The sequence below is a fragment of the Tachypleus tridentatus genome, chromosome 9 (assembly GCF_004210375.1).
Source record: "Tachypleus tridentatus isolate NWPU-2018 chromosome 9, ASM421037v1, whole genome shotgun sequence".
NCBI lineage: Eukaryota > Metazoa > Arthropoda > Merostomata > Xiphosura > Limulidae > Tachypleus > Tachypleus tridentatus.
Genome location: NC_134833.1, coordinates 78,267,744 through 78,286,099, shown reverse-complemented (window position 1 = coordinate 78,286,099; position 18,356 = coordinate 78,267,744). Strand labels below are relative to the sequence as shown.

Here is an 18,356-nt window from a genome sequence, read left to right as displayed (position 1 = left end):
CAAAGAATATTCTCAATAAGTATTCAACCCCTTGGTACAGCAATCCTAAAATCAATTCAGGTGCAAAATATTAGTCTGAATGATCATAAAATTAGCGTATAATAAAAGTGGTTTAATTTGTCTTCAGAATAAATGCATTGGTTCAAGCCACATTTCACACCAAACAATAGAAAACCAAGTAGTTTTCCAAACAGAGTTTGCGACAACACATGTACATTATACTTCAAACATGTTAGAAGGTTTTATTTTGGTCAAACAGACAAAAATTGAGCTTTTTTGGTGCAAATTCAGAGTTACATCTGATGCAAGTCCATCACATAGTACATTACTCAGTCAACACCACTTTAACTGTCAATCATGATGGAGGTGGCATCATGTTATGGGAATACTTAGCAGCAGGAACTGGGAAGCTTGTCGGTATTGAGTGAAAGATGGATGGTACAAAGTACAGGCAAATTTTAAAGAAAAATCTGCTTGAATCAACCAATAATCTAAAGTTGAGTCGAATATTTACGTTTCAGTAGGACAGTGAGTCGAAGCACAAACCAAAACCACACTGAAGAGGTTTCAACGAAAATGAACATCTTAGAGTGGCCCAGTCAAATTCCTGACATGAACCCAATAGATGATTTATGACGAGAATTGATGATGGTAGCCCATCAACGATCCCCAAGTAATTTGCTAGAACTGGATCAACTCTGTCAGGAAAGATTGGCAAAACTTACACCATCCCATTATGCAAAGCTGGTAGAGACATATCCAAAGACACTCACAGCAGTAATTACTGCAAAAAGGTGTTTCTACCAATGTACTGACGTAGGAGGCTGAATACCAATGCAATAAGCAAATTTCAATTTACATAATGTTTGTAGGTTTTGCTAACATTCAGCCTCCTTCACACCCAAGTGTGAAGTTTGATCAGAGTTTTAAATAAAAACTAATTAAAATTGTTTACATTATTTATATTTCATCAACATTTGTTATTATTGGTAGGAGGTGAATACTTTTACAAGGCACTGTATAATCTCTTAAACTGCAATGATAGCCATGAACCAGTGGTGTCGCGGCAGGGAGGTTGTGTGCACGTGCACGCCTGTGAAGTTTTATTCAATCGAACTGGTCATTCGGTAAAATTCATCTGTCAAAAAGTAATCATGTAAAGATGTTTTAAAAATAGAACAATAAATAATTTTGGATTGTACTTACTGATGCACGAGGTGTTTTACCAAATGCAAATATCTTCCTCAGTAACAAAAAACTCCATACTGAATTATGTGTAGAAGATGGTATGTGTTTACTGGCCTCCTCCCTTAAATAAGATGTAAATATGTCAAAATAAATATTTTTATTCCACTTCAGTTTGAGTAGAGTAAACGACCTTTCCTTGCTTTAGTTGCACACAGGCACACGATGCATAATTAATCCTATTCCCTTGCAGGATTGTTGCGACTTCACTCGTGATGACACCATATAGTCAGGTGAATCGTGTGATAGCTCTGGACCTCTGCGTTCAAGATTGAGTGGTTCAAAGTCAAGTGACCAAGGGCTTTGTTGGCGTTATATATATATTTAAGCCAGATTCACTTCTATTAGGCACATTTTATAGAGGCTTTACATGAAGTTATAAGCTAGGCTTTGCTTGAACTAAATATTCTTGAACTAATTTCATAGTTGAAATTTGTTTTTTCTTTACTGCTCACTGGGAGCCTCACTCAAAACAAGTGATAAAGGACGACAAAGATTTTTCTTCACATCTTTCTCTCGCCAGTCCAAAACAGCATCATAAATACTTCATTGTTTTATTTTATGAGATTATTTGTACTTTAATTGTGTTTTTATCATTAAATATTGAGTTTTGTGTGTTGACTCCTTTATGACAAGCTAAGCCGGAGATCGGAAGATAAAGGACCCATACTCCATTTGTTGTTAAGCGCTACTCTACACAGAGCCATCTGTGCTGTACCCATCATGAGTATTGAAACCCAATTTATAGCGTTGTAAGCCATCACTGGAGGTGAGACTCTCCTGTTTGTTGACCCTACATACATGCTGTTGTAAATCCGTATTCTATAATAAAGCAAAGGCATTTATCATGCTTTTAAACTTTTAAAATTTTATCGAAATAAGCAACGTTTACTTTACCAAAGGCAAAAAAAAAACATCCAAAAACTATTTGATAGCAAGACTTTTCGCATTGAATTTTTATTATTGCATTGTTTTTGGTTTTTTGTGTAAAACGTATCTGAAATTATATCGAAAGCGCTGTTTATTATTTGTAGATAAACATTTTGAAAATACAAGTGATACCGAGTTTTAAATTTTACCTAATAATATGGATTGTATTACACAGGAACCATTCGACAAAAAGAAGCTTGGTTATTATTTATTACGTTACATTCTATTTTGCTTAGCCTTTCCAACTGAAGTGTTTATTCTCTATCAATTTACCGATAAGACTTAAGGTAACTGATCTTATGAACCTCCTAATCACTTCAGCTAAAGGAGGTAGTTGGGAGGCAGCGAGCGATTTTCATTCTTTGTTTAGAGTTTACTTTTTACTCCTATCGTTTAGGTCAGCAATATCTTTTGTGTTATACGCTGCATCTATCGTCTAGTGAGCATTAAATAAAGATATTTTTATGTAAAGACAACACGAGATTCCTCAAGCGATGACGTACAGATACGAGGTTCGTGTATGATTAAGTAAAACAAATGCTTAGTCGTCAGTTAAGTGATGTGTGATATCTATTTGTCTAGCAATTAAATAATATGCATTATAGTCAGTAGTTCAACGAATGTTTGAGGGATTATTGTACATTAGAGGCGTGATAGATAAGAAATGACTGATCATTAACAGAAATTATTACAAACACTCGCTTGATCTTTATTTGTGATTTAACATTATTTTAAGAAGTACCTGTCATTGTTTTGTGATATCTAGCAAATTAAGCTTTGTTTTTTTATATACCTAAAAACTATTTAGTTACAGTATGACATGGTAGTACATATACTGATTTAATAAATCTAACATTTCGAACTCTAGATATAATCTTTGCTGTGTTTTTTTTTTTGCATTCACCTAAATACAAGTTGTGATTTTTATTTTAGTAGTAGTACATATGCCTGTTTAGTTTTAATTGTGCATAATAATTAACAAGAACGCTTATATGCACTCATTTGTTTAAAAAATGGTATACTTTTAAATTTCTCTCGACAATCTTTATAAAAGGTATAATCCAGCCTAGCTGCTTTCCACTGGGTATTACCAATCAGCATCTGCATATCAGAATAGAACTGGTAACTGGCGGAGTGATTGCAATTACAAAGAATGTGTAAAGTTTGTATTGTTTGTTTTGAATTTCACACAAAGCTACTCGAGGGCTATCTGTGCTAGCCGTCCCTAATTTAGCAGTGTAAGACTAGAGGGAAGGCAGCTAGTCATCACCACCCACCGTCAACTCTTGGGCTACTCTTTTACCAACGAATAGTGGGATTGACCGTAACCTTATAACGCCCCCACGGCTGAAAGGGCGAGCATGTTTGGCGCGACGGGGATGCGAACCCGCGACCCTCAGATTACTAGTCGCACGCCTTAACGCGCTTGGCCATGCCAGGCCGAGTTTGTATTGTTCCGACCACATTCCAGACAGAAAAAGGCATCCACCATGAATTCTGTAATTTCTTTTTCGAATGTTATGTTATGAAATTTGCCGCTGTTTGTTACTAAAACGTTTTCAATAGAACTGCATTGCTTTTCATTGTTTCAATGAAGTTGTTGCTGATGGAATTCCTGGTAACCCTCGTTACACTCTTGCTTTTCTTCTTTTGAAAACTTTGTAATGTAAAATAAAGTTAGGGCCTAAAATGCTTACAGCCTATTTGCGAATTTCTTTTTTCGTTGAATTCACAACTCAATGATGCTCCGAAGAGCGAAGCAATTAAACAAAGTAGTGTGGCATACTGTCAATTATCTGTTACTATTCAGCAGACAAACCATGAGCTTCCTCTGTGCTTCCCTAGTTATATTAATAGCTCTGATGTAATTTTGTCATCTTGCCCCTCTGTAATACGTCCTGTGGACGCACATAGAATTAATTGGTTATTTGAAAACTTAAATTTCAGTGAAGAAAAAATTACTGTTATAATAGTATGATTATTAATGCTATTATAAATGATACTATAAATTACTATATTAATGCTATAAAATAACTTCATTATTATTATTTGTATTTCAATGTTTATTTAACAAACTAATAGATTAGTTCAGGGACACCATTTCATAGTAATTTACATACGGACTTTTTTTCTTTATCAACGAGTTCATTTTACCATTATCACTTACTTTTTAAAATTATGATATTTGATTCCATCATTCTAGAAGTAGCCAATATGATGTTCTCGTTTACCAAACTCAGTGGGAAAGGAATACGTAACAGTGAGCATTGTGTGGTTTTACAGTTTTGCATTGTCCATGAACTAAATACAAAACCATTTACACTATATATCCCTAATTCACATAATTCAGGATACAGTAAAATTAACCTGTGAAACCCTGCTTTATCCTTATTTATCTTACTTTTAGGAGCTCACAGAACTTGCAAGTTAAATACAACTCTCCTCGTTGGATATAACAAAAACTTGTACAAGCTCAACTCATACTAACATATAGACCTAGCTTCCACATTAAAAACTCTAATTTTAATGTAAAGATCGAATAACTATATTCCTACATTCATGGTTCGCGTGTTAAAATACAGTCACATACACTGGCAAAACAATCATGTGCTACTTTACTTTAGAACTAAAGTCTGAACTGAAGTATCTAATAGGACCGGTTGTCCATTCCTTATAATTCAGCCACACAGCAACTCGTTCACATGCTGAACACATAGGTAACAACATTAGATTTAACGATTTCCCTATTATTACTATAGTCCGCATCAGAGTTCACTCACAGCAATAGAGCGTCAGGCTCTTAACAACCAACACACATCAGATCTACAATTAATTGAAATAGCTTAATTTAAAACCCCACTGTTTGTTAAGAATAATTATATTTATAACTTTATATGTCATGTAATTTGTAATTTTGCTTCTTCCATTGCATCTATATAAATGAAGACGAAAACTTGCTCGACTACGACGTCGATATCTCTACTGTTGCAGTACCTATTGACACGTAACTTGCACAAAGCGACGGCGTTTTCTGCAGCAACAAGCATTGTTTGTTTGTTTGTTATTGAATTTCGCTCAAAGCTACTCGAGGGCTATCTGTGCTAGCCGTCCCTAATTTAGCAGTGTAAGACTAGAGGGAAGGCAGCTAGTCATCACTACCCACCGCCAACTCTTGGGCTACTCTTCTACCAACGAATAGTGGGATTGACCGTCGCATAACGCCCCTACGGCTGGGAGGGCGAGCATGTTTGGCGCGACTCGGGCGCGAACCCGCGACCCTCAGATTACGAAGCGCACGCCTTAACGCGCTTGGCCATGCCGGGTCTTCATGATATATTTATATTCAAACATTTTTTAAAATAAGGAACCTTAAGACTTCTGAATAGTTAAAATTTGTCACATATATCAACTTTTAAACTACAAATGTGATGTATAATCATAAAAAATGGTTTAACTTACTAAAATTCTTTCAGACATATATATAAAACTATCTATAAACGTCTCTAACGTTGTAATTTTGTTCAATTAATTCAGTTATTTGAATCATATTATGATTGAAAGTCATTATGTCTAGGCGTTCAATAAGGTAATGACAAAAAGTTGTCATTTGACACAAAACTTAGCAAAAATTTACAAACTATGTAAATAAAATTAAAAATTTATTTCTCTATAAAATCAAATTTATTTGATTCAAATAAATAATTGTAATTCTCACAAATTACAACAATTAGCGTTGTAATCTTTCAACACTAAATCTCTACCAATAGGTTAGTAGATGATTAATAAAATTGGATTGAGTACACGAGCGCCATCTCGTTCATATTGATGGCGCAAAAAGCTTAACTATTGGCTGAATTTGATTGTTATGTTTGTTTGATTGTCATGGAGACACTGATGCAACTACACAATTTGTTTCCCAATAGCAACTCTCGGCTATAGCTCTATAATAATCCACAACACATTCCAATTTTGAAAAAGTCAAAATTAAAGCACCCTTTTTCATCTCAGCATGCTAATAAAGGCAAAACCAGGAAAACAGTCTAAAGGGAAGGCTCCGAAATTCATAACCAAATTCACTGCCTTTACATCAAAATAATTTGAATGGACACACAGTTGACTAAGTACGAATGTGTATTTTGAGAATTAATTCTTCTCATACCTATAAGCACCAGTTTATAAGGATTTATCAAGAAGGATATAAGAACATAAATATACAGAAGTCAAAATGTTGATCAAGTAATATGTAAAAGAGATGACCCAATATACATAAAAATGCTTTCGTGGAATACAAGAAATGAGTTATTTTTCCATACATACATTGTTTACCAGATTATAATTAATTTTTCGAAAACATGTCAGTAAGACATTTATTTCAATATAATTTTGAGAAGAGACCTCAACCATTGTAGAATACAAGCTGAAAGCCTTTCATTTGACTAGAAACAGTGTTCGGAAAGTCACTGTGCAGTTTTGTAATGAAATTTTATTCAGTCTATTTCAAGCCAGCAACTGATAGCGGTGTTTAAAAACAAAAGAAGGATCCAGGCCTGTATTGATGCCAACGGGTGGGGGTCACTTTCAACATTGTTTATAATTGTCATTCATTTTACTTCCTGTATTCAATATTGAAACATGTCTGTTAGTAAATATAAGTGCACAGTGACTTTTTGAACACCCTGTACAATCTGTATCAGAAATTCTGTCGAGACGAAACTGTCAGTACCGAGTCTATTCTTTTAAAAAGCGTGGACCTATCAGACTGTCATTGTATAATTAATATTTTACTTTCCAACCTAACTGCAAATATTCAAAGCCGTTTAGGATGGCGTTTAAACATAGTTGTTTGTTGTTTTATATCTATCTATCTATCAGTTGGCATACGTAGTTATACGTTGCCCCTCAAAAAAACAAACAATATCTTACAATATAAACACCCATAACAATAATTTCAAGGATTGTTTACTTTGGTAAAGTTCCATTCAGCCCACTTACGGATTCACATCACAAATAAATGCAGAACAACTATTCTGCTAATATTTAATTCAATTATATATGTCATTTAAATAATTCATGTTGACATTCTGTGTACGTTTAATAATAATTAAATCCATTGTAGCCGAGATTAAAATAAAATGTAATTTAAATTCACCTGAAAAGGAATTACATTTTTAACTGACATTCAGTTAATATTTGGTAAAAATGAAATTTCTTGATAAGGAATTCCAACTATTGTACTTCTACTTGAGTAATTCTATAAATAATAAAAAGTAATTTCAACACTAACGAATAGCTAAGAATCATTGTATAGCAGACATTTGCTGACGCCATGGTTCTTATTAAAATGGATTTAATTGTTGCTAAATGTTAACGCTATAAAGTATAAAACATCCACCTCTGTTAGCTGAATACCCTCACTAAAACCACCAATGTTGAATGGATGCAGAGCATCTTTCAAAATGGACAAATTTTAGAAAAGATGGCATTTTCTTTCAAACTTTTCAAGAGAGTTTGTTGTCCTAATTGTGATGGAAGTATATTCAAAGTCAATAGAAAAAGATATCGGACTGCTGTAAGCCGAAGACAGGGTCTGTGTAAGACGCAAAAAGAAGTGAATGAGTAATTTCCGTGAAGGATGGATGTTCCCACTTCGATCAGTCAAGTCTGTTGAACAACAGTACTGCTGGCTACGCTTTTAACTGATTCTGTGTCAGGTAGACTTCGGTTCTTTTAAAATATCACTAACGAAAATGTCACTTCATCTAATTCTGGATGATCATCTTCCTACTAAACAAGGCAACAGTTGATCCAAAACTCTAGTCTGAAGATAAACATATTATAAGGCTAGCTGTTTTAACAAATAAAATCAATGTATAGTTATTTGCAACTTTCTTCAGAGTTGGTGTTGATACCAAGACCTATATATCATGATTTGATCTCAAGGCCTGGTCCAGAACTCCCCTTTCTAATCTGCCTCTCCTTACGTTTTCTTCGTTACTAAATATTTTAAGTTAGTTAATGAACATCATTATAATTTCCAAATATTCCTGATGATGAAATAAATATATTCCAACACATTCTAAGCTTGTGTAAGTAAAAATTATTTTCGTCTTCTCAGCCGTCTTTATTATTACACTTTCTTTTCCATATCATGATACAGTTAATTGTCACGATGTCATGTTATCAGACACCTAGTATTTTAGGTTATTAATGGCAAGTAAAGGACGACAGGGCTATACATCAAGACCAAATGGGTTATTTGCATTCAATTATTGTACGAGGTCTATTTTGTTTATTTGCTTCCCTTTTCCAACCAGCTGCATATTCGATGAAACTAGTCTGATGAAGCGAAAATTACGAATCAAGAACAGTTTGGGTCTACGCCAATCTTTTCTTCACCGATATTGACATTTCTGTCATGAAGAAAAATTCACAAATAAATATTCAGTTAATCCACTGAATAATAACGGATAATTAATTGTTACAGTATGTAAAACATTGTAAGTACACCCTGAATATTATCGATTACAATTGTTGGTGGTGAATAAAGGAATATACATCACAATCAAACATACTGACGTACAACACCAAATATCGCTTTCTTCAAAGTGTGTGTGTGTGTGTGTGTGTGTGTGTGTGTGTGTGTGTTTGTTTTGTTTTGTTTTTCTCACAGCAAGGGGATTCAAAACCCTGATTTAACCGTTGTCAACTGAGTGTTTGGGTTGTTTAGAATTTTGCGCAAAGGTACACGAGGGCTATCTCTGTTAATCGTCCCTAATTTAATAGTGTAAGACACTAGATGGAAGGCAGCTAGTCATCACTAACCACCGCCAACTCTTGGGCTACTCTTTTACCAAAGAATAGTAGGATTAACATTTACGTTATAACGCCCCCACGGCTGAAAGGGCGAGCATGATTTGGTGCGACGGGGATTTGAACCCCCAACCCTCGGATGACGAGTCGAGCGCCTTAACCATCTGACCATCCACTAAGGGACCTTTCTGCACAGTAGAAGTAAAGTAGTTTTGTTCGTAGTACTTTAGATACGTTCGTTCTCTTTAAAATGTTGTTGTAGTTTAAATATGGAGAAATGTTACAATTTATTTAAGCAAATACAAAGGTTTTTTTATAAAATTCTATTTGCGTAAAATCAACAAATAAACATATTTTAGTGTTAATAGTTTCGTGTTAATTTACTTACTGATAAGAATTAATTTTTTATGAGCACATGTCTAAATAAGAGTTATTCATTGAAACTGTTCATTGTAAATGCTGTTGAACTTCAAAAAACAAGTCTGGTGCTGCCGATAGAAACTAAATCGTTGTAAATAGGGTAAAAAATATGAATAAGTTGTTATACACATGACTAAAACAATGCCATTTAAATGAACACCTTTAAATGTCAATACTTATTTAAACATCTTGTTAAGAAGAGTATTTAGTTAGTGAAAAAAATAAGATCTTATAACCGAAGTTATTTTTATTTGCTCAACGTTCTGGCTCTAAGTCTTCATCGACAGCACTTTTTTTTTTTTTTGTAATGAACCGTCACTAAAATCAAGATCACTGTATTTCAAGAAATAAGAAACGCATAAGAGTGCATGATGCATGTGGTCGTTTCTATAACATAAAAGCCCGTTTCACGTGCATTAACAATATTAACGTTATCATCATATAATGGGCCCGGCATGGCCAAGCGTGTTAAGGCGTTCGACTCGTATTCCGAGGGTCGCGGGTTCGAATCGCGGTCGCACCAAACATGCTCGCCCTCCCAGCCGTGGGGGCGTTATAAAGTTACGGTCAATTCCACTATTCATTGGCAAAAGAGTAGCTCAAGAGTTGGCGGTGGGTGGTGATGACTAGCTGCCTTCCCTCTAGTCTTACACTGCTAAATTAGGGACGGCTAGCGCAGATAGCCCTTGAGTAGCTTGGCGCGAAATTCAAAAACAAACAAAACAAAATTATCATATAAAGAAAGAATAGCTTGCATAATCATTGTTATGCTATGAGTGCCTTTTCTAATCTCGAAGCATAACTATACTTGCCATAAGACATTTATGTTAGGCCTATAATATACATAGATACACGTAGTTATTTATTTTAATAATACATTATTTCTCTTAGGAATTGTCAAGAAGAAATGTAATTGTATTTAAACCACACTATGTCTACCACATTCATTGTCAACGAAGTGTTTGGTTCAATATGCGGCTCATCATAGTAAAATGAAAACCTATGTACGAAAGTCAAAATTAAGCAAACTGGGCAAGCAATACTTAAGTTACCAGCTAAAAATATTAACATTAAAATCCCTTCATCATATTTCCTCATTATTAAAAAAGTATGATAATAACATGCATCTCTATACAGAAATAAATGAGAAAAAACCAGCAGTTCTACGCTTTGAGCGTCACAATTCCTGTAAGAGAAGTGATTACGGAACAACTACACAGGACACACAGAATGTACTCATACAAAATCATGATAGGAAAAACAAATGAGCTTAAATAGTTGTCTACCAAATGGATACACCAGAACGTAAATAACGTTTTCAATGATTGGAAGAAAAAATAAAAATGAAGAAACACTCAAGAAATAACTAGAAAAACATAATCGTACTGTCTAGGATCCCTTAGCTACATGCGTGACACCATACATATATTAGCAACAAACTGATCAAGCAATTACACAAAGATGTGAAAATGTCCTGTATCCGAAATTAAAATCATACTTATAACAGACATGACTTAAAATATTTCCTATCTTAGCGTTCACAACCAGAACATATCGCAAAAGGCAATACTTTAACTCTTCAAATGTAAAATGAAAGAGTTTAAGAAATAACAAACCAAGTAAAATGTATAGAATGTACGACCATATATATTGGAGGAAGTTAAAGACATGAACAGATGTGACATAAATCAAGTTGTAAAAATACAATAGCTTAACATTTTTACAAGATCTGACGAATTTTAGATCGAAAAATTCAAGAAACCATTGAAGGAATTACTGAACAAATATAATGTATGACCCCCCCAATTTAACAATTTGTTGAAGATAACACCTAAAACATTACTTACTCGTTTAATTTTCTAATTTTATCAAATTTTACCATTTAGATTTTACAATTACTTTGCAAGATGTTCGTTTGTGCAACAATAATATTTATGGTGAAACAATCAAGTAATGGGTAAATATAAATGATGGCTTTATTTAATTTTTCAAAATATCTTGTATGAATATTTATCATAACTCAGTTTTCTTAAAATTGGCATTCCAGTATAATTTTTCCTCTCATTATAATAATTCAGGTGGCGGAGAGCTCACTGGAGTGTAACATGTAATTCCTCAACGTTTCACCTGACGGCTTTATCAAGAGGAAGAAATTCCTGATGCACACAAACCTCACCTTAATAGAACAAAACATTATTACAAGAATTCGCTCTTAGAAACATTGTCTGCCATGCAATCACGTTATCAACAATGAAGAAATAACAGTAAATAAATACATGATAAAAACAGTGATGAAAATACTCGCTTCAAATTTCAAATAAAATACGAACCATTTGGACATTCCAGGCCTAATGAATACGCAACGTTTAAAGTAGTAAATGCAGTTAAAATCACATACATTATTACAAAAAAGTACAAGTTGCTGAAACATTCACACATACATATCCAGTGTTAATTGAACTATTCTCAGATCTGATGGGAACGAACCCCTTCACTTACTCAGAAATGCAGCATTTTCTTTATATTTTAATACTAAAAGAAGGATCGGAGTTACGCACACCGTGCCACAACTGCACTTTTCTCAACCTCACCCATTATTTTAGCACAAAGGGGTTTTACGCAACGTTCTTTTAAATGTTTCTAACATGTTTTTCATTCCCATTTCTATACAAAATATTCGCTCTTTAAACAAAATAATGCTTGAATTATATCATTTACGTAAGTGGCACGGGTTCTGTAACAATAGGAATGATAACATCCATGATACACTCTTGTGCATGGTTTTATTCTTAGACGGACACCTCTAGTCCTAAACACTATTGATCCTAATAAAGATTTAGCATTGGAGTGCGATGTATTCTTTGTCACCAAATGAACATTCAAGAAACATTTATCTAGAAACTAATGTAACCATTGACTAGACATCTATGTATGACGAGTTGCTTGTATATTCTGGAAACAGCGAGCAGAGCTTTGGTTCCAGATATGATTATCAGTCTTTCTGGAAATGGTACTATGATAAGATACTGATTTTACTTAGTGAATGGATAGGTAATCTTTACTTTAAAACAATAACAATTCAGAGATAACACACAAGAAATACATTGAATGATCTTGCGGCTTCCTCACATAATAGTTAAAGAACCTGAAAGAAGATTTAGAAATGTTTTGTTTGTTCTGTTATAAAACAATATTAGCTTGTTACTCGCCTTTCTGAACTCACTGTTCAGTTTTCTTGACTTACCTGACTTTTTACTTGCTCCATGAATAAGCCAGTTGTTTTATGACTACTGGGCTTTAGGATTATAAGACATTAGATACATAGACATGACACCATTCGTAGAATACAATGATCTTAAAGTGATAACTCGTTAAAAAAAAAAGAAGAGAGTATAATCCTGACGAAGGTGCAAAGCCAAAACGTTGAATAAATAAAACAATTTTGAAAGATTCACTGCAGTTCACACTCATTTCATTTACTCTTAATTATGAGTATTATACTGCAGTCGGAATTATGCGATTTAGAAATGTAAAACACATGATTAGTCTACATAGTAATACAATATATAAGCTCTAAACCAAAGGTGAAAAACAAATAAAGGTCTTATCTTGTACGTATGGATGAAGACTTCTGTATGTATGATGACAATTGACAAGTATGGTTTAACTTAGTGTTTTATGAAAACTTGGTCTTGCATTTTCTATACGTTAAAATAAGTGACCTATTCTTGTAACACATTTGTTCACACAAATAACTGCGTTAACTTTAATATGAATATTATAGCTTCCTTTTATAAAACAAATAAATGAAACAATACACATTTCTATAGGTAGACAAGTTAGTCAATAAAATTTTCATTCTAAATAATACAAATAACCACTAACCTCTCTAAGACTAATTTATTTTGATAAACTACTTTATGACAAAGAATAAACATTGTCTTTCACCAATATCATTCATATGATTGTATTTCCATATTACACGTGCTCTTGAATCAGAAAACTTGTCCATGATAGATATCTTTGATTATCTGAATGTTAACACTCGTTTACTCTCGAGAGACGGTTTGTGTTATGTGATTAAATTAATTACAACTTTTAGGTATGCTTATATCTGTGGAATGTAGAATACCTAATTCTAGGAATGTTTCTCAGTGTTAGGTGGTGCAAGCATGAACATCTTGAGTGGAAAGTAAGAGTCTAGTTTACAGTTTCTGTTTATAACTTATAAGAATAAACTCAGCCTTAAGTTCGTTTCCTACCACTCCAGACTAATTTCACACAACTGTTCATGTGGTATTTTATTGGCGGTTTCTACTGCTGTATAACAAAAGTTGATTTTCTTATCGACATATCCTTTTCATTTGCAATGTTTCAAAGCTTCCAAGTAATGGAACTTTTGTTGACATCCTTATTAGAGTTGCACGTAAGCAGTTAGCTCGTATTCTAACTATACATGTATAACGTAAAATTAAAATAATTTTGCCCAGGTGGCATAGCTTTAGTCTCTCGACCAAAGCCAGAAAGTCGGTACATGTGACTGACTTACTACACGTGGAGTATTTATAACACCAGAATCAACAGTAGTTCTGGCTAAAAATAAAAGTTCACGGTGGCAGAGATGGCTCTCGAAAAAAAAAAAAAAAACTGTATCAGTACGTTCTTTGTCAACTTATGAATCTATTACAGTACCGAGTGAAACTTTTATGCATGTATTAGCTTTTCAGAATGTTTGATGAAAATGGTAAATAAATTATTATAAATACAAAATACCAAAATTATAGGTATAAAACTTGTGACAAAAGCACGTTAACTGCAGATTTTCTATTGCATTCCTCTAAAGTTATGCGATCTGATACTTTGTTGCTGCCCCCACTAGTACAGCGGTATGTCTCCGGATTTATAACGCTAAAATCAGGGGTTCGATTCCCCTCGGTGGGCTGAGCAGATAGCTCTTTATGGCTTTGCTATACGAAAAACACACACACTTCGTTGCTTGGGGACTCGCACTAATAAAGTTATTTTTAGTAAAGTTGCTAGAAGCCTAATTGATGTCGATTTCAGGTTATAATTGTTTGTAAGAGACAGAGAGCGAGAAAGGGAGAACTAGCGCAAACGTTAAGCTCGTGTTCAATGTCTTTAACATTAATTTTAAGAATTAGTGAAAACCTAATTATCAGAAATTAGAAACCTGCACGATATTTCACATAAATCTACTACATCACAGCTATGCAATCAATTTTTTATAAAGAGAAAGAAACCGGCTTATTATTCATACCGAAGGAAACAGGCTCAAATTATTATGAAAAAATTACAAGCTTTACTCATCAGGATTTTCAACTGTATCACCAAAAAATTACAAGATTATTGATAACTTCTTTACGCTGAATTAAATTATTACACTCGGAAATTACAAGCATAAAAATTTTCGCCTTAAATTATGAACTATCATGAAAAAGTTAGGAACATTATCACCTAAAATGTACAGATTTAGTAAAAAGGGCATATATGAAATAACAGATATTTAAAGTGTTCACAATGTCCATGCAGAATACACACACAGCACCATAATTATTTTATATCCTACCGTCATCTCAGCCCTAAATTCCCCTGGTGGCTTACAAGTAAGCAGAAATTTTGACTTCAGTTGCTCGTGGTGGATAAACTGTAAATAGTTTTTTTTTTTCTGTTTAGTTTTTCGCTTATCAAGAACAAACCTCCCCTTAGAAGTAAGACTCTTAAGCCTCTTACAAAAACAATAAAATTGCAAAAGCGAGTTACAACTAAAAATAGGACATCAATAACTGCAAATATTTTAAACCCAGAGATTATCGCTTCCTCTTTTTTAAATTTAGAAAAAAAACGAAGGACAAATTCTGTTTGTCACTTGTACGTTTTCTAATAAAGCATTCACCAGAGTAATACCAAATTTATGTGCAATATTGCAGGTTATATTGGTATTTCTAAGCATGTATGAGAAAGTATTAAATTAGCACGCTACAAGTAAAATCACTAATTCTATTCCATTTAATACAAAGTTTAATGGAAATATCTAAGAACTATACTAATTTAGAACTTAGAGATTTATGATCTATACATTTACTACAGGCATTATATTTAACACACGTGCCAAGGTAATCAGTTGCTGGACTTTTAATACCCAAGACGTATACAACTATTTAAATGCCCATCTCGGTGTAACGGAGAATTACTGAAGACTCGAAGAGTTTGGTTGTGTTTTATGGTAAGTCCCAGGAAATGACAGATTCGTTGTTGTAGTTAATAACTAATCATCTAGCTCTTTAAAGTTCAGTATAATTTATGTACAAGCCTACAGTGAATGCGACACCACTAAATTAATTTCATATAAACATAAATGTCGATTTTATCTGTCTTATGATGGCTTGAAAGTCTAGAAGAGTTTCTGAACATGATCACAGTTCCCCCACAAATGAAGCAAAGCAGGCCACTACAATGACATTCAAAGGTACAGTAAATAAGCATTTCAAAAAAGTAGACTGCTTGGAACACGAACATCTTATAGAAAGTTTCACTAAGATTAAACTCCTCAGTCATTTATATAAAGTAACTTCCACTGTTCAAACTGTTGCAATTCAGGAAGCTGGTGTATACAATATTACAAAACTCAATATGTAGATCAACATGACAATGTGGAAGTCAACACACACTAAGTAGCCATGTAGTGTTATGATGGCACTATTGCCACGCTATATGGCACCCGTTTCAGATCATGTACAAGTGGTTTTAAACAAGTCACAACATAGTTCATAACGTTATATCGTCTGGACAGAAGGAGTGGTTTTTGAAATGCCCAGTATGTGATAATACATACTTTATATGAATTAAAATTTACAAGTTGGGCGATGGCTGGTTCTGACTTTAAAGGGTCCAACCAAAATTTCATCAAGCACTTAAGTGAGGAACAAGTACGAGACACTTGTTATTGAATTCTGTTCGACGTTCACCCATGTGGAAAAAAAGCAATTCATCAGAGTGACATCAAAGTTCAGAAGAATAGTATCAAACCAAAGCTTGGTCATCAGCTTAGCTGTACCTAACGACATGTGCACTTTTAAAGTAAGGCTTCTTCTGTAATGTCACATGACACTTGCTTCGCTGACAACTTTGTGGAAGGGCTTCCAAGTGAAATGATGCAACAGCACCAGGGTGTGAAAGATATCTTACTGTGGCAGCTTCTGTTGTGATTCAACAGAAAGAGATAACATCGAACTAGCTGCAAGATATAGAGGAAAAAGCTTGTAGTGACAACAGCAGTGACTTCACCATGGACAAACTGTCTTATCCATGATATGGACAAAGTGTGGTGTATTAGTGTAATGGAATTATAGAACCCACACATGAATTGACAACTGCCTGTTCAGAAAACAGCCAGCATTAATTTATAAAGTTCTGTCTAGAAAGGGGTGAAGTTAGTGTTGTTTTGCTACTTTAGAATGTTGGATAATATCAGTTGTACTACTAGACCATTGGGATGGTAAAGAAAATAGAAGTAACAGATGCTAACAATAATGCTACGGTTGCATTCGCCACATTGCATCTATAAGCAAATGCATGGTCATCAACACAGATAACTGCTTCAGAATCTTGCACACATCTAGACTCAATACAGGAACATCCTAATTCTTCTATTAACAGTTTTATTTTCACCGGAAACCCAACGAAGGGTTATTGCCAAAAGTGTTGTTTTCGTGTTTACCATTAGAATTGTTTTAACTTAGCGACTTTTCATCATTACTATATTTTATATTTTTCATTTTATAATTTCCACGCCTACACAATTTTATTACTAGAACCAATCAAAAAAATTCTATGCAGACTTCTCTGAAGCATCAGAGATATAACCAAGTGCTGAAATACAGTATATCTTAAAAGAAAGGATCATACAGTCTTCAGAAAGTGCTTGGTTATTTCTAGTAGTGATTGTCAGGAAGAATAAAGATATAGTCAGGTCTTGCATTGATATTAGATAGGCGAACGTGATAACTTATGCTGACACGTTCAGATGAATGTTCACAAACACTAAACCATGCCTGTTTTTTTCCATACATTAGACATAACATCTGGAAACTGGTAAATCAAACTGGATAATGAAAGCAGATATAAGACTTCTTTCAGCACAAGAGATGACGTGTTTAAACTTCGCATCATGTCATTTTCTCGGTGTAACAAACGCACTAATGGAATTTACATTTTACGAGCTCTAAAGGGAGAAGTGCCTGATTGTCATAATATAAGACTGTTTAGTGTAAGTATTATTAATTAATTTTGTAAGTGAATATTTCATGATTATTTTTCATAACAAGAGAATTAAAAGCGATTAAAAATGTTACGAGAAGTTTAGTTATGTAACTCAGGAAGAATTGTACTTTATGTTTATAATTTATTCATAATGAAGTCACCGAACGTCGAGTGAAATTTATTGATGTTGCAAACATAGCTTTCAAGAAAACGAGCAGATGATTAAGTTAACTATACAAATATTGCGAGACGGACGAGAACAGCAGAGGGAAAAGACGACGAGAAAGTGAAGTCGCGGGAAGCAGAAGTTCGACCAAAGAAAAATTGAACGTAAAGTTAACTTAGGAGTGAAAGGCTTAATACTTACAGTAAAATTAACCATTTTAAAAGAGATAAAAAGTGTAGTTTAAGTCAAAGCAAGTTCTAAAGTAATTGAACCAGTCCGAGTGCAATTTGACAAAAGGAACAGATGATATCCAAAATGCGAGGATTATAAGATCACCGGAAGAGCAATATATGACTGTGGTAATTCACGCCATAACTGTAAGTGCATTATACACCAAATACAAGTGCGATAAAGAGAGGGGAAGATAGTTCGGCTTGCCAACTGAATAGACATAAGCGGACCCTTGACAAGAGATAATTATATGTGGTGTTTATGATATCTTTAT

At 33.9% G+C, this 18,356-nt stretch overlaps 1 protein-coding gene across 3 annotated transcripts in view; it reads right to left on the bottom strand.

The window, feature by feature from the left end:
- Positions 1 to 18,356, bottom strand: part of LOC143225555 (sodium/potassium-transporting ATPase subunit beta-like) — a 58,110-nt gene that overhangs the window by 19,504 nt on the left and 20,250 nt on the right. Inside the window, exon 1 of one of the 3 annotated variants that reach the window (XM_076455217.1) lies at positions 11,736 to 11,847. The exons of the other annotated variants lie outside the window; for them this stretch is intronic. Within the exon in view, the coding sequence (XP_076311332.1) occupies positions 11,736 to 11,844 (109 nt within the window). The 5' untranslated portion in view covers positions 11,845 to 11,847. Of the gene's footprint in view, positions 1 to 11,735; positions 11,848 to 18,356 lie in introns of those variants that run through there. 3 annotated transcript variants of the gene reach the window in all.